General features: G+C 38.7%; 2 protein-coding genes across 5 annotated transcripts in view; both read right to left on the reverse strand.

The window, feature by feature from the left end:
• STRN (striatin) overlaps positions 1 to 1,882 on the reverse strand; it is a 60,533-nt gene extending 58,651 nt beyond the window's left edge. For all 4 annotated transcript variants that reach the window (XM_032184348.1, XM_032184347.1, XM_032184346.1 and 1 more), the window contains exon 1: positions 1,578 to 1,882. In XM_032184348.1, coding sequence (XP_032040239.1) covers positions 1,578 to 1,874 — 297 coding nt within the window. In that variant the 5' untranslated portion in view covers positions 1,875 to 1,882. The remainder of the gene's footprint in view (positions 1 to 1,577) is intronic.
• Positions 1,883 to 5,114: 3,232 nt separating this feature from the next.
• The window catches only part of HEATR5B (HEAT repeat containing 5B), a 54,548-nt gene continuing 31,987 nt past the window's right edge, over positions 5,115 to 27,675 (reverse strand). The window contains exons 25-36 of the mRNA XM_032185334.1: positions 26,675 to 26,856; positions 24,423 to 24,491; positions 22,020 to 22,199; positions 20,470 to 20,707; positions 19,546 to 19,806; positions 19,136 to 19,263; positions 18,806 to 18,950; positions 15,381 to 15,650; positions 13,093 to 13,317; positions 10,471 to 10,622; positions 7,293 to 7,506; positions 5,115 to 5,942 (exon numbers count right to left, since the gene is read on the reverse strand). Of these exons, the coding sequence (XP_032041225.1) occupies positions 5,638 to 5,942; positions 7,293 to 7,506; positions 10,471 to 10,622; positions 13,093 to 13,317; positions 15,381 to 15,650; positions 18,806 to 18,950; positions 19,136 to 19,263; positions 19,546 to 19,806; positions 20,470 to 20,707; positions 22,020 to 22,199; positions 24,423 to 24,491; positions 26,675 to 26,856 (2,369 nt within the window). The 3' untranslated portion in view covers positions 5,115 to 5,637. The remainder of the gene's footprint in view (positions 5,943 to 7,292; positions 7,507 to 10,470; positions 10,623 to 13,092; positions 13,318 to 15,380; positions 15,651 to 18,805; positions 18,951 to 19,135; positions 19,264 to 19,545; positions 19,807 to 20,469; positions 20,708 to 22,019; positions 22,200 to 24,422; positions 24,492 to 26,674; positions 26,857 to 27,675) is intronic.

Consider the following 27,675-nt stretch of genomic DNA (forward strand, 5'->3'; position numbering starts at 1 on the left):
CTAGAGATAAAAAGTCAACCTCTAAGAAGCAAGATGAATTAGAGATAAAATTTATGGGATACTAACAACACCATACAAAAGAGGATCCCTGCCACACAGCCTTCCAAGAGAGCAGGCAATCTAACATTTAATTTACATTGGACGGAAGGCCAGTAAAGCACAATCAGGAGCATTGTATCTTTATCTCGAGAGAGAGAGACTGCATGACCTCAAATTTCCATTATTCTGTTAAACACTTCCAACTATATAGGCCAACAAAAGGCTTCAGAAGCAGCGTGGAATCTGTTTTTAATTAACACTGCTCATCCTTCGCTTGTACATGCACCGCCTCGCAAAGCCCTCCTGCAGCTGCCGAGCCCCTAACGCCAACCTCTCACGCGGATCAAAGCCCATTCGACCGAACACGGTCACAGCAGACGTCATGCCCGATGCCTGCAGAGACAGCCAAGAATTTTGCACCTTTCTGAACATGACTCTGCAGCAGATAAATGCTGTTACGGCTTGTGGCAATGCCAGTCACAGCTAATTATAACTTTATTGAGACGTTTTGGCAGGAACCAGAGGAGTTGAAGCAAGCAACTTGTAATCGGGTTATATTCCCAGTTCTGCCACCGAGAATACACGGCTCCGACACACAGCTTCAACGCTCTGCTTCCTTCCTGCTGCCTCATCCGTGACACTCACCGAGCTTTTGAGGGATGCTGGGGAAGGCGGGGGAAGAAGGGGAGGAATGGCATGCCTGCCTCTCGTCTCAGAGGGCACTATAAACGTGCTCAGTGTTATTACTAGGAGAGCACTGGCAGAACTTCTGAGGACCTGTAAAACAGATGTTGTTCTCCAGAGCAGTCTGTGAGACCTGTATCAGCTGTGCAAAAACACCCAGGGGAATCTCATAAATACCTCGATCTGTGACACGCAGCGTTCTTGTTACAGGAAACTAAGCTGGTTGCTGTCTACATAATAATTACTGGATATAGTGAATAGAAACGTGGCTCTGCTACTAACAAATTTTTCATCGAAGCATTGAGGTTAGAATAAAAATTACGTCCCTCTCCGGCTCACCACCACTTCCCTCTGAGTCCCTGCAAGGGAACCAACACTGGGCAAGGAATCTCACATCTGCCACTCTTCTCGGAGGGCTTTTGCTCGATGTTACTATAGAAAGTAGAATTAAGGGGGTGACTTTCCTGCTAGTTAAGAATAGGAAAAGAAAAAAAAAAAATAAGAAGCGGTTGATGTTGCTAAACTGGCTCAAGACCGTCTTTATGAAGACGGTACCTTCAAGGAAAGCCACAGAGAGCCGGGAGACGGCCGGGAAGTTGGGGCGAGGCCGGGAGACCCAGGAAGGCAGCCCGGGAGACCGCGAGGATTCCCCACCGACACCCCCCCGCTGAACAAGCCCGAGGGGGCTCCCCCGGGCAGGCAGCGCTCCCCCGGCCCCCCCCCGGCTCCCCGGAGCCCCGGCACCCCCGGAGGGCTCCGTGGAGCAGCCGAGCGCCTCCCGCGGCGGCCGGGCCCGGGGAGCGGCCGGGAGCCGCCATGTCGCGCCGTGCCCCGCCGAGGCCGGGGCTCCCTACCTGCAGCTCCGCCCGCTCCGCCTCCCACTCGGCGCGCTCCGCCTCGAAGCGGCCCCACTCGTGCTGCAGGAAATGCAGGATGCCCGGCACGCTGTACTGAGCCCGGGACGCCGGCACCGGTGCGGCGGCACCGGGCACCCCCCCGACACCGCCGCCTCCTCCTCCTCCTCCTCCTCCTCCTGCCGCCGCCGCCTCTCCCGGCTCCAGCCCCGGCCCGCCGGCCGGCGGCGGCAGCAGCAGCGCGTTGTTGTTGTTGTTGTTGCTGAAGAAGACGCCGGGCCCCGCTTGCTCGTCCATGGCCGGGCCGGCTCCGCCGCCGCCGCCGCCGCCCCCGCCCAGCCGCGTCCCGGCAGCGGCAGCGACCTGGGCGCGTCCCGCCCGCCCGCCGCCGTCAGCGCCTGACAGCCGCCCCCGCCGCCTGCTACCGCGGCCCGACGGGGACAATCCCGGGGAGCGATTCGCCGCCCGGCCGCCGGGGCTGCTGGGAGATGTAGTGCCCGCGGGCGGCGGCGGGAGGGGACTCGTCCTCCTCCTCCTCCTCCTCCTCCCACAGTGTCACGCTAGGGCTCCCTGGGGACACGATAAGGGGCAAGGGTTGTGCAGCAGCTCCGCCAATGCCCACCAAAGGCTGCTCTTTCAGCTCCTGGCGGTTCAATTCTGGTCTTATCTGGCCACCGCTCGCTGTCAAGGCGTTGGGAACTCTGCATCCATCACAGGATTAGTGGGTTTCCTGAAAACCTTTAGGGTGGCACAACGGTGCTTCTCAGGAATTACCCCACTGCCTCTTCTGAAAGGATAACAAGGCTTTTAGAGACTGATGGCAACACCACAGGTGGAGGGCAGGAGCTGTCAGCAGCATTGCTCTCTCACACCTTTCCCAGAAGCACTAAAACACCAAAGCTGGGCTTAGTTGCCCTGTTACATAAGAGGCTTGCTAAAGAGCGATGCGCACCACCACCACCACCAGGCTTTACAGCAGGGCTTTGTGCTAGCAGCCCTCAGACCTCTCCACATGAAGACAGGCAGATGTGGAAGGCTGCCTCAGCCACAGATGGGTGGCTGCCGAGCCACGATGGGACATCCTCAGCTCGCAGCATCAACATCAACCCCTGCGTGCCCCACAAGTGCCCCGCTGCTTGCTCAAGCAGCGCTTCCTGTTTGGCTCTAGCTGATCCGAAACTGCACTTGCTTCGTAACCCAGCCCTGAGAAGTTGTAACTGCGGCTGGTGGGCAGCCTCTGAGCACTTTTACAGAGGGGAAAAAGAATTAAGGAAGCTTGCAGAAAGGATCAGGAACCGCTGGGGAACGTCACCAAAAGCACCCAGCTGGGAACTCAGGCTGGGGGAAACCTGGTAGAGAAACAGGGCAGAACAACAAGGCTCACTGAGAAAGGAAGGAAACAGCGGAAAGACGTGAAGGGGAAACGCAGCAACAAGCTTCATGAAAAAGCGCAGCAAAATGGCCAGCAACAAGGAAAATGACGAAAAGGAGTGTGACCAAAAAAAAAAACAAAAAAAAAAAACAATAAGCACTACAGACAGTTCCAGTTTTATTTTTTTAATCAAATGAAGTTTGATGCAAAAATATCATGTAAAACCACATGGTCATACTTTTCATATCCAGAGCAAGTAAAGCAAATGAAAACTAGAAACTAGAGAAGCATGTACACGAATGAAGGTTGAGCCTGTTGTATACCATCACAGTGTACATAGAAAAACCTCTCCCTTCCCTATATCTCTGTATCTATCTAGCATTATTTTCCCTTCTGCTAACGTTTTTACTGTTTTTCTACAGACTTTAGTTATGCTTGATTGCTACACTTCCCCCCACCCCCCTTTTCTGAGTTTTCAGGTGTCTTTTTAACTGGAGTGTAGGCAAAACATGAAAGTGCTGAGATTAAATAAAAAAATACAGTAAATAAAGACAACCTTGATTATAGACAAAAAGTTGTCAATTACTAGATTACCTGCAGGAGGGAGTGGGGGGGTGGAGGGGTGGAAAGAAGCAGGTTCTAAACTTTTCTAATTTTTACTTGCAAATTTTTTGGGTTCAGTTATGTAGCGAAAGTTTCCTTAACGCTTTCACTGAACTTTTCCTTAAATGTTGAACACATTCAGAACAACTGCTGAGCAAAATAGCATTGTACTGTTGAGCATTAAGATTTTGATCAACTTCAATCCCAGTACGCAAAGATGACAAAGATAGTGAAATTACTCCTCATGTACGGCATACTATTTTTAGTGCTGCATGCATCTTTAACTCCAGCAGGAAAGGAACAAGACTTGAAAGCTATTCTTATTAACACATTTATGAAAAATGTTTGAAAGACTAGAGTCTGCATTTCTTGTTGTGGCGCAAACTTCTTGTCCTCACTTTAGTGCTAAAAGAATCAGTGTGAAATAAAAGGCTTTCAGATATCTTTATGTTAAACCTTCTTCACACACCAAATACAAAGAGCAAAAAAGCATTACCTTGTCCTTCATTTTGCAAAGGTCTTCAAAGGGTTACATAAGCTCTTATGGAAAATGAAAGACCAGAGGCAAGTGATTATGCAAAAATAATGGTCTACAAATATTTCACCCAACTATTAATCATGTTCATTTCTATTTACTATCCCTTTGTTATATTTACGTTCAAGTGAAGCTTCTAAAATATATACAGTTTTTACATAGTGCTGTTATATCCAGAAAAACACAAACAGAGAGAAGAGATGAAACCCAACAGTCCTAGTCTTCCAGTTACATGACTTCTCTATAAAGCAAAATGTATAGAAAGAGCCCTATGGAAGTCTACAAATTCAACAGGAGTGTCAAAAACTTCATGCAAGTCAGTCTTGTATATACAAGAAAATACATGGTTCTCTACTTCTGCCAGGATGAAGGGTAAGGTCTGTCAGAAGGCAGACATGACCATTGGGAGTTGCTGGCTCTTGTGCCGTAAGGTCAGCACAGCACACGATTTCTCTTTAAGCTCCAAAATCTGCAAATCAAACTCTCTCAGATGGGAACCATGTGCTTTTTTAAAAAATATATAAATAAAAGCCTGGTAAGAGAAGGAAAAATTGGAGGATCCTGGCTCACGCTTGTGTTCTGCTTCCTTACAGTTGGTTAAGGTGCAAAAGGCGCACGTCATTTGGCTCTGCAAACTTTATCAAGACTACAGATAAGATATATCCAATGAGACTAAATTTTGCAGGAATCAGTAAATGTCTAGGAATCTGAACAAAAAGCAGCACACAGTCATCATAATCAACTAGCGTCTGATAGAGAGACTGCAATAACACACAGCACCTTACAATGGCCAAATTCTATAGCTACAAAACTCCAGATAGCAGGCAGTCCTCTTTATAAAGTCATTTTCCAATGCATTTTCTCTTTTCAATTTATCTTAGAAGAGATAGGGTATCAGATTCTTGGAATCCTTTATTAATTTTCAAGCACGGAAATGGACCTAAACGAAATATACATCATATAAGTAAAGACGACTCATTACAACCGCATGCTTGATTGTTCACCTTGAGAAAGGCTTAAAGTTGTCTTTTTTTTTTTTTCTCTTCATGCAAGCTGAAATGATTTACAGTGTCTGGCAGCCCCCTTCCTTAGTTTGTTTTAAAAGGAAAAAGTGCATACTTCTACACTCAAAATTCCCCATGGTATACAGTAAGTACTGCGTAACAGCTTCCCCTCTTCCCTCCATCCCCACTGTGTTAGTGTTGCCACAGTGGTAGCATAACAGTCACTACATTTCAGAAACCATTCAGAAAGGTTCAGGGTACCTTTTAAAAATAAATAAAACAATTTCATAAGATAGACAATAGGGGTTTTTGGTGGATAATTTATAACGTAAATGCATAAATATGATCACATTCAATTTCTCAAAAACCTATACAAATACTAGTAACACCACTTCCCTTGTAATGCATGGATTTCAAGTAATTACACAAAGCTCTACTAGCCTTTAACATACAAATTTCACAAAATTACAGACACATATGCAGTAACACATCAGGGATAATGTAATGCTTCTGACTAGTGAGCAGTCCAAAAATAATAAAAGTAATTCAAAAAAAGCTAGTTTTCAGTTTAATTGTTGGGGTGGAATGTACTGTGGGTGGTGGTTGCCTAGCAGCTGCTTTTGCTTTGCTGGCCTGACTTGCTCGGACTGCAGTTTCTAGACGTGTTTTTAATTCGGGAGCAGCTCCCATTACTGTCTTGAAAGCATGTGGGTAAAGTGGACCAATGTGCATTAGATTCTGAAGTGCAAACTCATGAAGATCCTTAGATACCGTAGATGCAGAAGCAAAGGCATTTTCATTCAGTAAATAGGAGATCAGAGTGGGAACAAGAAGTGCAAGCAACTGGACTCCTAAAAGTAAAAGAAAAAAAGAGTAGCAATCATATCAGAAGGAAACAAAACAAAACAAAGAACTGCATCAGTTACTAGTCTAATATGGGTTATTTCATTTTCCATATAGACAATGAGCACTGTAATTACAAATGAGCCTATCAAGAACAAACAATATGAAGACCGTTTCCTTGTCTTTGGTCACTCAAACCTTGCTTATCAGAATTGTGCTTCAGACTTCTATTTTTGTTCATCACAGTTATTTTGCTCCTGACACATCTTTAGAGATGCCTTTGCACAGTCTGACTGCAGATCATTGATAACAGATCTTAAAATGTCGAGTGACTATCATATTAAAGGACTTTAAAACACTTTTGTGACAGAGAGAAACATTATTCAATTGAATCTGAAAAGCAGCCTCCCCACTGAGCATAACAGAACTGCTATTACTATGCAACTGCTCACTAAAAATTCAGGGACATTTATCTGGTATATTATATTACTCCATATTGGAAGGTATCAGTTCAAAAACTACCATTACAAATATGTAATGGGCTAGCAAAAACTAACAGGACCACAGCTGAAAATGGCACAGAGTTTATCTTGAAAACAAAAAAATCAACTAAAGTAGTAGGGCTAATTTTTCTATCTAGAGAGGATACAAGTACACCTCTGAAACATGTAAAATATTAGCTGTAAATTTAGAAGAACTTAAACATTTCAGTTATTCTCCCATTTTACATGTGTTTGAAACAACTATGCCAGAAGTATATCATCAGTGAAGAGAAATATCAACAGGGAATACATTTGGAAAAAAAAACAGTAATATCTTTACAATTGATTTTAAATGCTGATTACATCAAGGTCTGCAGACTAAGTCTTTGGTTATTACATTGTTTCAGTTACTCTAACTGAATTTTAAGATATACTATAACATTGTATTCTATCTACAACGCAAACAAAAGGCTCCATATACAGATCTAGGTATTCTGACCAGTGCAATTCAATTTCTGGGGCTCTTTAAACAAGCTTAGTTGAGGTGGTAGAAGCAACCTGATAAAAGCGATGAGTATGCTAAAATAAATAGAAGTTAAAAACAGGAAAAAGTAAATTTACACATACATTTCCAAATACAAGAAAGCATCACTACTTCTGTTCACATTTAGATTTTTCTTTGTAATCACCAAAATCTGAAATCATACTGTACACATTATACAAGCCCATGTATACAAGAGTTCTAGTAATAGACTCACAAAAGTGTGTTGCACAGATGTTTTGTGAAAATGGCACCAAGTTCCAAACTGCAAGAGTCCTAGTGTTCAATATTTTGTTTTAGAATTACACATTTATCTAGAAAAACTAAATACTTACTATTCTGCTCCTCACCAAGGGCAACCAATGTTTCAAGGACTTTAATTCCTTCCTGGACTGCTAACAGCTCCAGGTTGTTGTTTGGGCGGTTCCTCTCCACAGCTTTCAACTTCTCCACCATTATAGGGGCCAATGAATGAATATACGGAGTTGACAGGGCACGATTGGTATGTTGGAACACAGAAAGCAGAAGCTGGTAACACTTGGCTTGAACCTAGTGAAATCAAGATAAATACATTGTCCTCAAAGTTACTTGTTAACTCAGGGAGTTCTAATAAAATCTGCTATCTATGTGTGTGAGACACATGCGCTACATAAAAACAAACAAACAAACAAAAAAACAGAACTACAAATCAACTACAAATAAGCAGGAAAGAAACAAAGTGAGTAAAACCAGTTTTCAATAAGAGAAGCAGAAGCTTTTTATATGTAGTTGATTCTAATCCTTCAGTTACATATTACTTCACATAAAGGCTAAGGGATTGTCTCTGTGAAATTGTTTAGGGTTGATTTTGTGCCATTAAACAGCTTGGTAGTCTTCAGTTAGAACCAACTGCAGGTACAAAATGGTGTTAAAAAACAGAGACTCAGAGAAAAGAAAGGAATGGTTAATGTCACACTAGGCAGCCACACAGGTCCACAGAGAATGACATCTGTAAGCCTCAGAACTCTCAACACTAACAGTAGATTGAATAGCATTTAATGTTTTTGAAAATACAATCTCAGAAAGGTAATGGAATCTATAAAAATGACTCAAATCAAAGTGATCTTACAGGTGTTCTTTTGTACACGTGTATGTGTAACTACAGAGTGAATTGGAACACATATCCCTCTCCTCTCTTCCTTTCTATTCCTCCCCCGCCCCCCTCTTTTTGCTAGAAGTAGGGAATAGTAAAGTCAACATTTGGGAAAATGACTCACTGATAGCCTTATCTGGAAGAACTTTTATGAATGCATTTGAGTTGGGTTCACAAAAGCACTTCTCCAAAATGCTACACAAACAACCAAGAGCAGTTGAAAAGGTAAAACACTACAAGCATGTGAATAAAACACAGCACATTTTCAAACTACACTCAAGCCAGAACAGAAGGAGTTATCAAGCATGAACAGAAACATTCCAGAGGAAGTATTACTGAACACAGTGATCTGGGAGGAGATGGGGGATGACTGAAAACAGAGATGTATAAATAAAAATATTGATTTAAAAGGACAGATAATAAAAACTAATAGTAAGAAAATACAAGTTATGCAGCTCAGTTTGTTTGTTAATATATGACTGCAAGTTTTTTGTAGAGTTCAGTGTTTTAGGTCTGAAGTAATAACAACTCCTCAAATAATATTTCTGTGCTTTTTAAACAGAGCTCCATGGTAGAAAAGTATGCTGAGTAATGCATTAGGAGAAAAATCTTTGACCTTGTTCAACAAATTATTCCTGTATCTTTCCATACCACTCCAAATAATTCCCTTCCCTTTACTCATTATTAATTAAGGTTATTAACCTTAAAAATAATGAGTAAAGGCATGTGTTGTTGTGTTTTGTTTTTTTTTTTTACATGCATGTGTAATTGAAGTACAAGTTTTTCAACTCCATCTGACAGCAGAATTCCATGTAATTTCCTTTTATTCTATGTATTTATAAATATAAATCTTGTGACTACTTTGCATTCACAGAAGCCCACAAAAACTCCTGCAAGTTAAAGCCAGGGCTTCTTCAAAGTCTGTAAAACACACTCTCCCATAAAACTCACCAATTAGCATTAAGAGTCAAGGGTCTCTCATCTGAGAGCCTATAGCTCCAGAAAATGAACTTGCCTTCAGGATACTATTATACAGCATATCTAACCTTTCAGGCGTTTGCAGGCAAGTACTAAAAAATATTCCTGTATTTCTTCTAAGACAGTGGTAGTTCTTTAGAAGAGTTGTTCCTCCTCTCCATAATCAGTTCAATGCTTATATTACAAACAGGTGCCTCACAACTTACCCCAAATCCAGTAATGACTGCTTTATATTTAAAAAAAAAATTAGAATAAACACACAACAAGCATTACAGAGTATATGCTCTACACGTCAGCAAGGAGAGTGAGTGGACATAATCTGGCTGCTGTCAAAGCATTCCCTGTGAATTACAGAATTAGCATTAAGTTCCAGCTCACCGAGAGCTTGCCAGCAGGGTGGGCAAAGATGTACTTTGCTGTTTGTGTGTTTATACAGAGCTGACAGAGTAAGACATAAGTTTCTGCATGATAGAGCTGACACTTACATTCACACGCTAAAATCTTAAGCAGTCTTTCATCCAAAGTTAGGCTTCAGAAGAGAACCAACTGAGTTTTATGGCCACAATGGAAAAGGCCAGCCGTACTGCAGAGAACTCTGTCTGAACAGGATTCTAAATGCTTCAACGTGACCCTACGTGGGTCAGCATTTTCTGCGTATTTTCCTTCTCAGGGATCTCTGCAGTACTTGCTTGTGGAAAAACTAGAGGTTTATTCAGTTTTAGCTCCCACCTGCAGCTTTGTATACCCATTCAACCATACTAACGTATACGTGGCTGGAACAGTTATGCTAAACTATAGAGCACGGTAGCCTGCTTGAGCAAAGTTAGGCTACAACTTTTTGTTTTCTCTCTTTAGTGAGAAAACGTTTCAGAAGACAATTCATAAAGACAAAGCAAAGGACGGAAGTGAATTTGCAATCTGTAGATGCCCTTGACAGTGACCATAGAATTATGTTTTCTCAACTGGGTTTTGTATGAACATATAAAATAAGCATAGGATTTACACAGAGTTCATCGGAAGTGTGGGTTGTAATTTTATCTGCAGAATATGTGGTTTAGTTTGTATTAGAAAAGATCAGGGTCAGTGTAAAAATCTCACTATTCTCTAGTATCCGTACTTTTTCTATTTGCTAAAATTTCACACAAACACACTTTTCCTTTAAAAAGCTGCACGGCAGGTACCTCACACAAGGCTATGAACAAACTACCTAGAAGCACTTGCTTTGGGTTGTTTTGATAATTAAGGAGTTCCTATAACACAATGTTGAAAATTCTGGTTATTTTGGCAAGCAGTATCTGTCTCTGAAGTAAAAGCATCACAAAACATTCAGGAAACATAGTAAATGTATCACAAGTACTTTTTCTCAGCTCTGTATCATTCACATTCCTGTATCATGATCTTACCCAAGGATCACTGGAATTTAGCGCATTTTTAAATCTGTTTATACATCCATTTTGCAAAGACTGCACTCCAATTATTTCAGTGCTTGCTGACCAAAGGAAGAGAGCAATAGCTGTAAGTATGCTTACTTCATCAAGAACAGGCTTAGAGGTTTCTGAAAAAAAAAAACAAAAACAAAAACAGACTGTTAGCTGACTCCAAAAAGGAGTTTGAATTTATTTAGTAAAACCCAGTGAACACACGGAAACTCAAAGTCAAAATAAATGTACTTTAAAAGACTTGCAACTGCATACAAATACACATTTTCTCATTACAGAATCACTTTATTGTTATTTGACTGTGACTGAAAATTTAAAGCTGAGCAACTCTTTTCTAATAGCTGTTTAAATAAAGTGATTCAAACTTTCCAAAACAAATATCAAGCCAAAAACATCATGCACACTTCTCTGAACAAGTCACATTTTTGTTTTCAATCTGTAAACAAGGTGGAGAAACGTATTTTTGAAATCTTATCCCCATTAAAAATATAATTTGTTTCTTTTTTGTTGTTGTTGTTCTCTTCAGCTGATACACCAGAGTAAGAAACTGATAAACAGCAGGCAATAACTTTCACATAATGTGAGGTTTTACCTAACAGACAAATTGATCTGATGGCTATCTGTCACCAAAAAAAAAAGTGGTCCTACTTCAACCGTCCCTTCTTTTCTAATTCATCTGTATTTGCAGTTCTCATTCTTTTTTCTCCTTATACCAACTCTTCACGGATCTCATCCATGAACAGGGGAAAAAATTAAGTACTTCTCTGCTGGTTTTGTTGCCAGATTGCTATGACTCTCAAGGGAGAGCAGAACCAATGAAGCAACAGCTATATGGACAGCAAAAACGAAGGCAGCATGACATCCTTCTACAGATGTCAGCTAGTCATTAGGTTGGCTTAGCCACGATACGGAAACTCACTTCAAAAAAAGGACTCCGAGCATTAAGTGACAAACATGTGGCAGGGTTTTGTGTTTTGTTGTTATTTGGTTGGTTTAGGGTGGTGGTGGGATTTGTTTTGAATTTTATTGAATCACGAGACTTGAAATTGTATGCAGCAGACCTCACTTAGATTCTTGGTGATACGCCCCACTTCACAAAAGACTGGGAAGGAACAGGAAAATTTACATTCTTGCAACAAACTGTCTGCAAAGAGCCTAGAGACCAATAATGTTTGTAGAAAGATGAACTGGGGAACCTTTACAGTAACAAAACGCTGGAAGACAAGAGCTGATATGATAGAACAAATTAGAATTTTGACTTGGATAATGCAAATACGTTGATCTTTCCCCTTCAGACATTTTCAGGACTGTTTGCAATTACCTACTCACTCCCTATATGTCACATGAGTAACTCCATTCACGCTTCTCTTTAGACTCCATAAATAGTTCCTTGGGGATTCAATGGGAGGTTTTTTGGCTGGGCTGCCATTATGCAAATGACAAATCTTTGTGTCTCTTTTTTTGCTAACTATGCAACTGAGACTGTACATCTTTTTTGCTTTTTGAAGAGCAAGGCAAAGTACAAATGGGAACCAACAGAAGTACTCTGTAGTTCTCTAAACAGACACAGCAGACATCCTGCTGGTGGGTAACAGATTTTTTTTGGCAGGGGTAGGGTTTTTTCTAACCACTGAAAGCCTGCAACAGTATTGTGAATTTTCTACTCCAGTATGAACTTTGCCACAATTATCCCTTGCTGTCTTCACATTCATTCACTTTAACATTCACTGTCGTTAAAAACTACACAAATCCTGTCAGCAAGCACTTAAAAGATATAGACTGCCATTTTCCTTGAGGCTTAATTTAAAGTGTTGAGTCCATATATACAGTACAGAACAATCTAAAAAACTAAAATCTCCTTTCATTTAAGCTAGCAGGTATTCTGTGGAAATAGGAAAGGAGGGGTGGAAATGATAGTTTGCTTGGGCATTGCCAACACCTCTAGAGTTGCCAGTAGTCACAGAAATTGACCCATGGCCTAGGAAGTGAAGTGAATTCAGCTTGAAACTCCTTCAGACTTTACTTGCGAGACACTGATCAGGTGTCAGAAAGACTGATCGGTATCAGAAGGTAGATTTCCAAGTTCCAGAAACAAGTCACTAGCTGAAACTATGAAGACTGATAAAATTAGCTGGGATGAAAATATGAAGCACAAAATTAATACTCTATAATGGAATTCAAAATGGCAGAGCAAAGTCTAAACTAGTATAGCAAAATACCCTGAAGAAAGCAGACCTGCAAGACGAGTTGCAAAAGGCAACATTTCTAATAGGAGGTTATGACTTATATTGCCAAAGAAAACAGACCAACAAGGAGAAAACTGTGAGGGAATCTCCTAAGGTATACCTGTATTTTCTTAAAGACAATGTTGTGTTTGGCTTCAAAACAACCTGCTACATAACTTCTATTAGTTAAGCTGTGTGCACTCAGATCTTGCCCATTTCAGTTTTACAACCAATTCACTGCCACTTTTAATTTCCAACCCTCAGATACGCAACCTATTAAATTATAGACAGACACAATACTTGCCTTTTCATTAAGGCAAAACCCAGCTCTCCAAGTTTCCTGCACTGCAAAACCACTTACCAGGTTGCGAGTATTCCAGGACAGATGCCAGAGTACTGCGGATAAGACTTGCCCACTGTTTTTGAGTTTCATCAGTCTTGACTGTTGGAAGAGTAACAATAGCTTTTATTCCTTGAAGGGCTGCACTGACTGGAGGTGGGACCTGATTATCTGCTGATTTTACAGCTGTTTCTTTCAATACTCTTGTAATTAGAAAGAGGATAGTGGGCAGCACTGTCATGCAACCTAAAGAAGACAAAGTAGAATTTCTGGAGTTAATTTCAAACAGTGTGGTAGATAACCTCTTAAGCTTTCTCAGAATAGTTATACATGGCTAACAAGATAAACTGCTAACAAGTAATATGTGCAGGTCAGTATTTTAACTTCAGTAGTACTGGTGAATTAATTTGGTGTACAGCATAATCAAACTCATACAAGCCAACACTTGTTATCAATTCAAGAATGATTCAGCTATTAAAATTTTTCCCTGCATAGCTTCCATGAGAGAATTAAGTGTCTTAAAACATGATCTGCATATGTCTAGGATCCTGTAAAAAAAAGAAATACAGTAATTGATCTGGAAGCAAGTGTCCAGGTTAGGGCAGTTTCCAAGGAAGCTGGTGGTGTTACGAGCCTCAGAAGCAGCATGAGGAAGTCCATTTGAGCAACTTACACTCTGGACAAAAGCTGTAGTCATGTGGTTACTCTACAAAGGAGACAAAAATGATCCTCCTCCTACAGCATTACTTTTCTGAAGAAATTAACAGCTACCTGTAAGTTTTATGCAGCCAGTCCTGCCTTGTGCAAGTTAGGCGAACTCAAGAAGTACTGGTCAAATAACACAAAACCTGACTTTAGATGAACGGGAACTTCAACAGAACAGGCTTTAATACTGCATGTAGACTCCAAGCACCCTTAGGATTGAAAGAAGGGTAGCACTGAAAGAATGGAAGTATTGGGTTTAGGTGCCCAGTATCAATATACAACTCATTTTAGATAGTTAAGTCTCTTTCCATACCTAATTCTTAATCTTTTCTCTGCCTCATCTTTCCACATCTGTGGAAACACAAATACTTCTGAAATCCAGTGAGGAGAAATAAATTTAGCAGAACAATTACAACCAGAAAGGACTGCTGGAGGTAAAACACCCTTTTCAAAGCAGTTCCTCTAGGTCAAATTGCCCAGAAAAGAAGAAATGAAATGAAACCTCTCAGACAGCAACAAATTCTTTGTTCACAGTTTCCATTAATTCCAAAGTTCCAATTAACACAAACGTTTGCTCACATACCATCTCTTCTCCCTGCAGCCATCAGCTGCATACATCAATAGTTTTGTAGCTACTTTCATAGGTCACTGCCAAACGCTGGCAGTCATGCCTTCACTCCATTCAAACAGAAGCAGTATGATTACTCTTCTTGCCCAAAAAATAAGGAGAAAGGAAAAAGAGCCAAAAATCAAATACAATATAGTTCAGGGCTCCAGATCACCTCAGAATTTGCCTTTTTTTTTTTTTAAATATTAAGAATTTTTGGGCATGAATTGTCTATTTGAAGACAGCCCATGTTGTTTCCTGAGCATGATTTTGTCCAAATACGTTATTTACCGTTCATTTAATTTAGCTAAAGGATCAACCTCTAAAATGTCTTGTCTACATCAGCACATAAAACTTCCTAGAAATCCAAGATAAGCTCCTAAATAACTTTTTTCTCCAAAAAAACAAATATTGAAGAGCAGGGCTTCCAACATATTTGTATCCTTTTCTGCTGAACTACATTCAGTGCAATTACTGTAGTTTAGACATATACTTTGTGACAGCCTTCCTGAGCAGAAGAAAGCTCCATTTAGTTTAGAGTTGCATTTGGGATGACTGACAGCCACTGGCTGCATAATAAAGTGTACCATAGCTGAATTGTGCTAGTTTTTCCTCAATAGCGCTCTTTATCATACAGCTGCTTCTCAAGACCTTAATTCTCCCTGAGATGCCGATCTTCTATTATAACATGATTAAAATTGGTCACCAGGCTTCAAAATCATGAGAGGTAAAAAAGGAAGGGAAAAAAGCAATAGAATCACAATGAGCTCATTTCCTCAGCAAACTTAGAGCAGGCATCCAAACTTCAAATCATTTTCTAATGTTGGCTCACTGGAAAAGCCTGAGTTCTTACATTATTCTAGAACCTAAAAATCATTTTCAATAGATGACCCTAAAGTACCCTGTAAATATACATTTACGGGGTTTTTGTAGTATCACATGTCCACTACACATTCCCCTACAGTAACCACACGTAGGTGTTTTGTCAATACTTTACCTGCTGGAGAACAGAGAGAAGGCAGGTCTGACAGTATAGTAACAGTGGCAGCCACAAGACGAGCACTCTCCTCAGAGAGGTGGGATTTGGCAGCAATGTGACTCGGAGAATCTGACACTTTTGAACTTAGATGGGGCATGTGCCGTACTAGGATAAACATGAGCAGTTCCATGGCTGCAAATACTAGAGATTTTCCAGGCACAAGTCCACCACTCTCACCTCCCTCTCCTAAAACAAGAGGATTTTCTTTTTCTTCAATATCATCTTCATCTGAAAAAAGGAAGAAGACAGTTAAAATAAATAAATACGAATCTCATGCCAAAGATTACATGAAACACTAAAAGTTAAAAATCAATAGGAAAAAGTTGCTTCACAGTAAAATACTACAAATATGGCTCATGTCAAACTAAATGCTCTAGTTAGAAGGATTTCAAGGGATTTAAGATGTGTTAGAATTATTGTGATTGCAGCAATACTTTATAAAAATCCATCCAGAAGTAGAAAAAAATGTAGTAATACACAAAATAAAAATTTGACTTTTTTTTCCTTCTAAATCAAATGACAAAATTAATGGCTCTGACTGCCAAATAAATGATCATTACAAATTATTTTTAATTTAATGGCTATAAATTAAGTGTCCAACATTGACAAATCTTTTTTCAGCTTAAGCTGAATAAAGAAGAGGACAGAAAAGCACCGTAAGATACTATGTCTAACTTGATGATTTCGGTGCATTCAGTTTGGAGAGTCTCTCTTTTGAATGGCAGCTCAGCCAGCTGCAATCTTTGCTTCTCCCATTACACAGCAACAGAGATTCAGCAAGTCAGAGGTGGCCTGAACTACTCCATGAATTTAAATGATTGCTAGTGTTATCACATGCAGTGATTTGAAAAATGAAACTTACTTGGCCTATGGTGAACAATTCCATTAATTCACATAAAGGAGCAGAGCTCACATTTTTAGCTGTGTTGCATTCTCAGGTTTGAGCAAAATCTTCTATTTTCACTTGTAAAATGAGTAAAAGCTAACATTTTTTTTTCCGAACAGTACGGTGTGCCAGAACAAGATAGTAGTTTTCCTCAGTAAAATAACTACACTTGGTATTTTACTTTGCTTCTTTCAAGTGAAATGAAACATGGCAGAACTAACCTAAATAGATATGATCAAATATTTGCCATGTTGCCACCAATTTAACCAGCAAAGATGGGAAACAGTACATCCAATACGAGATTTTTAAATAAATGGTAAAGGGATGCTTGAACAGCTCTGTAAAAAGAAGAGGTTACTAGAAGAATGTCAGAAAGCAGCTTTTGGACAGATGCTAATATCCTTAAATGAAGGGTATTCTTAAAGTAGAAGCAAACTAACAATTTGCTGACAAAAAGCCAAGGCAAAACATTAGAAACTGAAATACAACACCAGAAATGGGGATTAAAGAATAAAGAAATAATTTTACTGGTGCTCTATAAAGAGAAAGTAGAGGAATAGGACTTAAGTATGCCAGCTGAACGTGAAATCTCATAAAAGTTTCAGCTGAAAGGGACCTCCATAAGTTATCTGGGTCCAATCCCCTGCTCAAAACAATGCCAACTGGAAAGCTAGAACAGGTTGCTCAGGGTCTTGCCTGATCAAGTTTTGAATACCTCCAGACATGGAGATACCACATCATCTCTAGGCACCCATCCCCGTGGCTTCACCACTCCCATGGTGTCAATTTTTTTTCCTTATATCCCATTTGGATTTCTGTTGTTGCTGCAACTTGTGTCCGTTGCCTCTTGCCCTCTCATTATATGCCTTTCAAAACCATCTACCTTGTTCTTCTCTCTAAATCTCCTTTAAGAAGGGAAGAATGTTATTCAAACCCATATTAACCCTCTCTTCTGCAGAATAAACATCTTCACATCATTCAACATCTCGTGTCATACGTCATCTCCATAAGAAGCTTAGTGGACCTCCACTGGTTACTTTCAGTTCATCAATATCTCTCTTACTCAGGACGGAGAAGGGGCTAAGAAAATTATCACCGCTCCAGATGCAGCTTCACAAGCTCAAGTTGAAAGGAAAACTCATTTCCCTTGATTTAATGATCTTGCTCTTCTAATGCAGCCCAGTAACAGAGTATTCAGCACTGTGTGGGGACACCAACTGATTCACCTATCCAGTCCACAAGGTTTCTTCCAGTTGGTTTAAAATGGCTTCATCCACCCCCTCTTCTTGGTTAAGCAGTCTGTGACCAACAAGAAGAGCATCCTTGAATGGTATATCACCCTTCAATTCCTCTTAGCAGTACCAGTTCTGACCTGTCAAAGAGGCATGGCTAGCCTTAGATGCCTACTCCAGCACCCTGTTCTTTTCTTCTTGCCAGTCCTACAGCATTCACCAACCAGATGTCTAGAGAAAAGAGAAAGCTTTTTGTTGCTGGAAATTATAACCTTGCAGCTTCCACCATCATGGGAGTCCCATACTCCAGGACCCTATTCCAGCATAGCCTTTGGCTTTCCTTCCACACATGACATGGGGTTGGGCTCCTGCCCCAGCAGAATCTCTGTGTTGAATATGCTGTTCTCCCATTTGGTTTTCCTGACGCTGCACAGTCTGCTCATCTTCCCATCCATTTCCTTCACATCCCATAGGTGAGACCAACATTACCACTAGCCCTTGCTACACAGACAAGCACCCGGAGGACAGTCACATCAAGAGTTTCAACTGGATTTCAAGGCAGGTCACCAGATCTCTCATATGCCAGAAATGACTGTTCCTCAATCGTCAGACTGTCTTGCTGTGTGTCACTGCCATCATTATGCTGACTAGCAGTCTTGTACAGTCTTGAGAACCACTTCTGGGCTGCACAAGCATGTCTTTCAATGCTGATTGCCTTGCTCCTGTTTGCACACACCATTCTCAGAGCCCTTGGTTGGTGACACACCTTATGTGACATCCACTTCCTGGCAAGATCTGGTTAACAGGTTGGTTTCACACTGGTTCCAGTAGCAGGTCACTCAACTCATGAATGACAGTTCTGCCAGGGACACTCCATGGCACCCCACAATGCAGGCTGAACCACTAAGCTTCAGAAAAAAAGTTCATTGAAACGCTAAAATGTAGTCAATAAGGAAACATTAATGAAACTGATCAAGGTGTTCCTAAGAGCTTAGGTGTGGCATGTTGGGTATAATTTTCATCACTCGTGTTCAAGAAAACAAGACATGAAAGACTGATTTCAATGCTTGGAGGAAGAAAAACTACATCTTACAACAGTTAAGAAAACAGCAGGTAAGATTATGACCATATCTGCAATATCTGTGGAATACACAGCATTTTCTTCCTCAGTGTAACCATACTCTAATGCATTGAGTTGTTTTTCCAACATGAGAACCCGTTCCTTATTTATACTGCAAAACAAGCCATGTTTTCAAAAATCTTACTTAGGGTGTTCCTTTTTTCTTGCAAATAATCTTGAGCTGCTCTTACTATCTGCTGGACAACTCCTGTAACCAATAGCTGGACTGAAGGAGGATCCCAGGTCAGGAGGAGTCGGTGAAGGACACTTAAGAGTTCAACACCAAGGAGCTACAGTAAAACAAAATATGCATTAAAAAAATAAATTAGGTCTTACCAGTTCCCAATTGCTACATCACTTGGTTACAACAAGCAAATACTTCTCCCACACAAGAATAATTACAGGTTTTGTAATAGTCACGAATGAAAGATCATGACCTAGGAAAGCTAACTGTCATAACATGCTCATACAGTACCTGATCCTCTGCAATATGGATCCTGGCACAAGGGGAATCCAATAAAGTATGAAGTGCTTGTAAACAAGATGTGACATGTTCAACAGGCTCTTCAGGTCTTGGGGAACAGAGGAACTGTATACTAACACCTGAAAAGACCAATTATTAAAAAAGAATGTTCACTTCTTCAATTACATAAACTACATTCACAATTACTCTATTAAAATCACAATAATCACACAAATACTCTACCAAAGCTATGAAGAACACAGCAGTAGAGAGACAGGAGTAGACACAGAGAGAGAGACAGAAATTTCAAAATGCTATTGTCCAGACAAGTGATGCCTTTTAAACTTCTTAGATTTCAAGCAAAGTATCTTTTCTTATTTCCATAATGTGCTGGTACTGAGCTTTAGATTCTCAACTCTTACCCAAAATTAAGTGCATTCGATCTTTGTTCAACTCTGGTAAAGATTTAGTAGTAGGTGGAGTTCCAGGTGTCTGGTTTAACATAATAGATGTAGCACGTTTCTGTGAGTTAGGCATTGCTGCAGCAGTCTCTTCAACCGATTCTGAAGCATTAAATCCTGTGCTGTTCAACCAAAGCGCCACTGCATGTAGTATAGGAGCCCAAGAGTTTCGATAATGCAGTCTAGCTGTATCAATTGTTTCTGGAGTGTAAAATGCTCCTCCTGTTAAAGTAACAAAGCAAAGGTCAATTCTGAAATTCTCTGCAAATAACAGACAAGAAGCATATACTCTGAATTTCTTAGTTATTTACTTTGGATATGTTTGATCATGCATATATATTCAGATGCAATCCTTGTTAGTGACAGTGCATCCCAATTCTCCTTGTGAAGAAGCAACGTTAGTACCTCTCATAAAAAAGTGCAATGGCTATGACAGAATAGTAAGCAGAGGCAAAAGAGGCAGGCAAAGGCATCAGGTCTTGCAGCATTTTTCATACAGAACATTCATTCTTAACTCAATGAAATATTATAAGACAATATCCACAACATTCTCAAGAACGTACTATGTTTCCTTACAGTAGACATCTTTTTTGCACTTGATGTCAAAGTATTAGAGGTGTAGAAGTATTATTACTTCTACAAAGACAAGGCGTCAATCATCTCTGTGAGTCAGATAAAAAATATTTTCATTGCAGATTGAAGGAAAAAAGCACGCAAGCTTTCAACATACATTGCTGTTACACAAAAGCAGAAATTTATTACTTGCATTATTTTAAGAGATGAAAAACATGCCTGCCGAACAATTTAAAGAAGAATTTGAAAATCTCCACTAGCAGTTTTATCCCGTTCTTCAAAACAACAGGAAAATGAAATTTCTATATTTACCATCTGGTGGAAGCTGAGTAGCAAATTCAGCAGGTAAAGTTAAAAGCGCGTAATCTTTCAGTGCAGCTAACCAGAGCCGGCTAAGTGCAGGCAACTCGGGTTGTACAAGTGTTATCAAACTGTCTGGTGGCAGCTCATCTACAGTACCAAAATCATCCTCATCCTCCTCTGTGCTCTTTGAAACACATTTTGGTTTGGTCTCTGCTTCTTTCTTTATTTTCATAGCAACAATGTACACCTAGAAGAAAAACAGATTTGAAAAAAGAAGCCACCTTTCCCATGTAAAAGATTCCATACACAGATGAGTCACAGTTCAGCCCCTGTGGGCCACAAATACTATTATATTTGTTGCTCCTGTTATGAAGTCCATGAAAGTTACCTGGAAAACGACTTGGAAAAAGATTTGCAATATAATTATATTTAAAAAATATAAAGAGAGATTTTTGCCTTTATTTCTACTAATACGTAACATTTAGGGACATAAGTAATATTTTCTGACAACAACACAATTTTCTCCTAAAAAAGGAGAACATGTCAGCATAACACAAACATAATGATTTAAATAATTGATTTCATTAAAACAGGGTATTCTCTTTGCCCTACATTAAAAACTACTAGATAAATTAGAATAAATTGTCATTTTCTGGAAGCAGATTAGGTACCAGAAAAATATATATTTTTACTGTAGTACATGAATACAAGAGCGTTTATATGATTGTCTTTGAGAGATGCTATGAGAAGACAAAAGGATTTTCAAACAAATACGGGAAGAAGCATCAGAAAAATACAGTAAAAATATGCATTTTTTAATTAGAAAAAAAAAAAAAGAAATAACTGTCCTTATAAAACAGATGCTCCAAATCGAAGCTGAAAATAACAGTATGGGGTGATTAACATGATTTCATGGCTGAACTGTTGATACTTTACTTTGTAATTTCAAAAAAAAAATAAAGAAAGAAGTCATTAAAGTACTACATTAGAGGAAACCAAAATACTTTTTATATAATTAGCTATAAGGCTCTATAGCATTCAAGTAACATTTCAGGAAGAAAGGCAATATAAGTATTGCTGACTGTCATTTGTAGATTAACATTTCAAGTATTCCAACCATTCCCCAGCAACACCTACGTTAAGCCTCTAATTTATAATGAACTGAAATAAATTCCTAGTTAATTAGATGCAATATTTTACCAAAATATATTCTCATTATTTATTAATTTACTTTTAAAATAAGAGCAATATGATGGAACCAAAATGAAAATCTGATAGGGTATGAGAGCATACTTTGATACAAAGAAATTCAGTTAAAACAGCAAAAGACCTATCAAGCACCGTTACAAATATGAAGAGACGAAATTGCAGAAAAAGGAATGGAGAAAGATATAGAGATGAAAAAATATCAAGACTGGAACTGTGGCAGGTAAGGAAGATACAGGTACAAGGTAAGGCGGCAGATACAAGGCTTACTGGCTGACCAGACAGTAGGATGCGATGCTACTACTGAGGTGAAGTCTTTTCAAACTTTTAAAGATTTAATAGCAAATGCTTACCTCAGCCCACGCTTTCAGAACTGCAAGTTTTTCCATAGTTGTGGCACTCTCCCGGTAAAGCTGGCTAGAAGATCCCTTTCCTGCTTGCACTTTATCCAGGGAAGAGACAAGAAGATTGTGAACTCGGCGGAGATCATTCAGGTCACTAACAACCCCGCTTCCTATCCATGCGCTACATACCTAAATAACAAAGTTGAGAATTGTCCTATGTTAGCAAGGTAAATCAACAACCTTATAAATGAAAAAAAAAAACTATAACTAATAATAATAATGATAATAACAACTAAATAAATCAGCAAATCTCTTCCTGTTTAACATCAAAAAATGTGAGATTTTCCTTCTTTCCCTCTCACCACCTGTGGTAACAGAATTGCTCAGTTGAATTGTTAAAAAGGCTGAAAGGCTGTATTGTATTAAAATGAAACTCGGTATTCATGGAAAATGCTTAACATAGTTTGTAATCCTCTGTAAATAGGTTTTTATCCTTTTCCAACTGTCTGGTCAAATCATTCAAGCAATGGGTCTTCAGATTTATTGTAAAAAAAAAAAAGAAAAGAAAAAAACATTGTACAGCAATTCATAAAGAAAAATCCATTAAAAATGAAAAAATTCAGTCTTTAAAAACTTATAACTAAAGTTACATATTAAGGCTCCATCCTAGCTTTCAGCTTTCAAGGTCATTAACAACTTCAAGAAAATTCCTAGGAGCGAGTAATAATAAAATCTTTAAACCGGGCTTTGGTATTGGAAGAACAGTGCCACGTTCTAGAAAAGTCAATACCAGACATGTGAGTGTCTCCCCACTTTTGTTTTTATTTCTCTTTTCTTATTATTATTTTTTTAATTGAACAGACTCAAAACAGGTAATTAGATCTTAATTATCATACAGATCATCCGTTCCTGTCTAGTGCTATACATTGGCATTCATCCTCTGAAACACATCCATGCCCAGATATAATAATTCTGTTGCAGGTGCAGCTGCTTTTATAACAAAAAAAAGGACAAATTCTTTCTTTATACAAGAGCTGCTTTGATTCTGGTGGTGATTCTACAAAAACGTGGAAAAGAAAGAAGAAAAAACAAAAAACAAAAACAGCAAAAAAGAGTTCACAAGCTCTTTTTTAATGGCAGTCTTGTCCTATCTCCAATTTATTTGATTTGCTTTGAAAGAACCAGTTGCTTGAAAGCCTTTGTGGAAACACCTGGAACTATGGACATACTTAAACACAAAGCAGTCCTGAATATATGCAGAACAGAGCTGCTGAAAGTCTGTCACAAATCTGTAATTCATTCACAGCAGGACTAGAAGCAGCTTCACTCCTGCTGCTGGGCAAGTCAACAGCTACTTCAGTAATAACATAGAACTATAATATGAACAAGCTCACTCAGTACAGCTCATCTCTAGCTATATCATTCCAGAGAGAGTGTTAAATATCCAAATTTAATCACCAACCCATTCGATCCTTTAAGTACACACATCAATTAGAAACTGACTGAATTAAGGAAGATTTTGACAAGTTACGGACTCTTACATGTTCTTGCATCTAGCTTTAAATGAACAAAACCTTTCCACAAGGTAAGATGAACATTTTCATTCCTTTGTATAAGTATCAAGATATGCCACATTTGATCCATGCTTAATTGCCAGCAAAACTGGTAGGAGTATAAAACAACAACTAAAGTAACAGTGCTGCAGGACCAAGCATAAATCTCACATACATAGAATTATTGCATGAAAGCCATTGTTTGCACAGCTAATTAAACTGCTGCTTTAAACTACAGTAGTTTAGCTGCTGCAAACCACACAACACACACAATTACAGCTCTACTGCTGACAACCATTTTAAATCACAGTAGCACAAGATCATAGGCAAGAAAAATACAAACACAGACAAAATCTCTCTTTGAATTTTTGCTGAGAGGTTGTTACTATAATAAGAATGCTCAGAGCTTCTGAAATCTAAAACAGTCAATCTGAATAAAAGTTTAGTGTTTAAAGGTAAATCATCATCAGTCAATATGTTTGATCAGACAGAAAGGCATCTGAATGAATACATTATCATTGGTCTCATTAAGCAAGGGGCTTTTTCTTTTTTTCTAGTGTTTTGTGTTTCTTTTATTTGTTTTTATTTATGTATTTATTTATTTAGTAATTAGTAACAAATGCAGAGCTGACACGGAGACACAACTAGTTTCAGAAAGACTAAATATTTTCTGATGTAGCTCCCAAAAAGACTTCTGCATTCCTGCAACAACTTCACTGCTTAGGTTTATGAATTTTTCCAGCTATTTACTACTATTTCTCTTCTGCATCCCTCTTCCAAAGAGCAGAAAACTCATACCCATCTTCTGTTTAAATGTATTAAATGTATTCAGTTTAGCTTATACAATCTTTTCCGGTACCTGGCAGGCCTTCGCAGTTATATCAGACGGTGTATCTTGGGAAAATGCTGGCCTCAGAGCAGCTCCAACCTGTTCACAAGAGGAAAAAAAATCCAGTTAAAAACAGTAACAACATAACATTCTTCATCTAACCTTGTTTAAAATTCAGGCACATACACTAAACAAGCAAGGCAAGATTGCCAAAGACCCCAAGCTTATCCTTGTTATCTAGCAAACATTTGCAATAGTATTCTTTAAATTACAATGAAGAAACATTTTCCCTTGCTTAAGCATTGTCTTTTTAAGCCCCTACTATCTTTGTCAAATATGTAGCATTATCTTTTTTCTGTTAATGAGTATCCTTTTACATATGAAATCACTGTAAGTGCAATTTATGTTAAGACTCCAGAACACAAACTTTTTAAGGTCCAACAGAATAATAAAATGAAATCAAGCATTTATTACTGGCTTGTATTACGTTTTCAAGATGACAAATAGAACAACTGCCTTGTTTTTCGTCTAAGACAGTGTTTTTCTGAAACAAAATGGACCAAGTCAAAGAGACAGAAGCAATGGTTACAGCAACAAAGAAGGAAGGAGAAAAAGACAAGAAAAAAAAAGAATGCCTTTTGTTAAAAACTATTTGTGAAGATCCTGAAAACATAGCAGCAGAATCAGAGGAAGACAGATGAGATAACTTGAGTTGGGAAAAAGGCAGGGACCGGTGGCAGAGAAGAGAAAGTTAGTGGGCACAGAACATACAGGACAGCAAAACCTGACAAGATTAGATGAAATATGTGCAATCCTACGAGTGATTCCAGAGCTATTCCAGAGCTAGTCAAGTCACTCCAATAGGCAGGGAGAAATGGCCCTTATCACAACTACTCTTCATCTTCTCTTTTAATATATTTGCAATATGTAACAGAATTGGAGAGCCCATATTGCCCTCCTTATATTAAGTGTCCCTTCTCATCATCGATGTTTCTGTGTAAGAACTGAAAGAAGTATTTTGTCACTTCTGTGCAGATTCTTCTATGGACCAGTGCACTGTACCAGACTCTTAAGTTAGAAGGCAGTCTGGAAACCACATGTATTCAAAGATTTTACAGACTGATCAACATGTATCAGAAAAAGCTAACTGTATGTTCCAAGGAAGACAAGACTTGTAGACTAAATATACCTAATTCTGGCTCTGTAAAATAAAAAGTAAACATAAATGTTCCTGTAAGGCTGAAGGAACAGTCAACTTCAAGCACTGTTGTTTCCAAAGCAACAGAAAGTCAATCACATTGTGAATATTGCTAGCAAAAAAAAACACTACAGTGCAGTGAAAGCAGTTATTTAAAGAGAAAAAAAAGACAAGTTCCATAATACGATATTCTTTGTACACAATAGAGCCCCATTAATATCCTCACCTGCTTGTAAGAATAGTAAAGTGACCAAGAGGAAAATAAATAAAATTCAAATGTGTTAAAATATCTTCTTTCATTGTAAATTGATTCTTCAACGTTTTATAAATTTCTCTCATACTTATTAGTGTGGGAAAGATCCCCCTGTTGCTCCCAAGTAGGGAACCTGACCAAGTGAAAACTTGATCTTGAAAGCATTTATCCTATGATAAATGTAAACACTGAAGTCAGTGGAACAAACCACATATGCGATCGTCAGCAAGGCTGAGATCTATTGAATTAAACAAGAACTAGCAAAACTGACTAGAAACGCAAACCAGTAAGAAGGTAAACAAAGAAAAAACCCTCCCCTCCTACTACACCAGCCTTAAGCTGTACTCATTATTGCAATCAAGCCTCAGGTGAAAGATTAATTTTATGTGGCTTATATATTTCTAATAAACCTTCAACTGTCTATCTCCTATTCCTATACTTTTGTCATTTTTGTTTAAACAGAAGTGTACTTATTACTTCCCAAAAAAAACAGATTTACTAAGTTCAACCTGGAATTGAATCAGTGTTACTTTCAGATTCTTAATTCTACAAATGAAATGTCACTCTTGGCAAAAAAAAAATAAGTCTGATTTGTAATATTTCGCTTTCAGAAATCAATAGCTACTGATTTTTTAATTTTGTCAGCTAATAAATTGGAATAAATAGGAAGAGATATACAAATTTTAAGAGGTAAATAAAGCAGTCTCTTCAGTACATTTTCAAACAAAAAATCTCTTCACTGGTCTTTTGAAGTTACAAAATGTTCTCAGAGCTAATACTCGCATATTGGCATAAATATACAGTTTCATGAAGTTATAAAGGAGGTCTCACATTAGCCTGGTATTGCTCCAGTATCACATGGCCTGGAAACTCTGGCTCAGGAACTGATGCAAATTTCTTGATAATGTCTTCAAGGGCTTGAAGACCCGCCATTCGTAACTGGTTGCTGTGATCAGTTGCAGCCATGAACGCCATTCGAATAAGGTCAGAGAGATGGAGTACTAAGAAGTCATCTTAAAACAGAACAGAACAAAAAGACCATTTTATTAACTTAAAACATAGCTGAGGTGACAGATACTTGAAACATTTTTCTCACTGACGTACAAATTCATTCTTAAGACGACCTTAAAAATTAAGCACAAATTTGAAAAAAAGTAGAATATGAGATATAAAAAAAACAACGTATTGAATATTTCAAATGTATCTGAGAACCATAAAAGAGATTAGAACATCATTTAGTAAAGCTAACTTCTGCAATATCCCCCCCCGCCCAATATTTACAGAAAATCTTTCAGGCAATTCCTGAGTCCTATGCTTATAGTGACCCCTGCTGATAAAAGAAAACCTAGTCATGTTTAAACACCTAAAAACTAAGCCCTTCTATTTCTGCTCCCAAAAGCAACACCCAAGGCCCCAAGTCAGCATCAGACAATACACAGAAAAGAATACATAACTCAGTAAAGTTCTCAAATGATTCTTCTCTTTTTTTATTCATTTTATTTCTTTCCTTACTCTAAATTTGAGATTACCAGATGGTATAAAACCAATTTGAAAATATATTTTTTAAAACCATACTATCCAGGGTGATAAAAAAAAAATCAGGAAGACGAAAGCTCTAAATGCTTTCACATCTCAATGTAGAAAAAAATACATATTTTTAGCTGAAGTTTTCCAAGGCATGTCAGTAAAGACTGAAAATTGTTTTAAAAAAAAGTACCAAGTGGTAAAGACTGTCATTATTTGTTCAGACCATCACAGATATATTAGTAAATTTTAAATATTTTGGAAGTTGAATTTGAGGATAGAGATATTTAAATTTTTCTTTTTATAAG

Source organism: Aythya fuligula, chromosome 3, assembly GCF_009819795.1.
Source record: "Aythya fuligula isolate bAytFul2 chromosome 3, bAytFul2.pri, whole genome shotgun sequence".
Taxonomy (NCBI): domain Eukaryota; kingdom Metazoa; phylum Chordata; class Aves; order Anseriformes; family Anatidae; genus Aythya; species Aythya fuligula.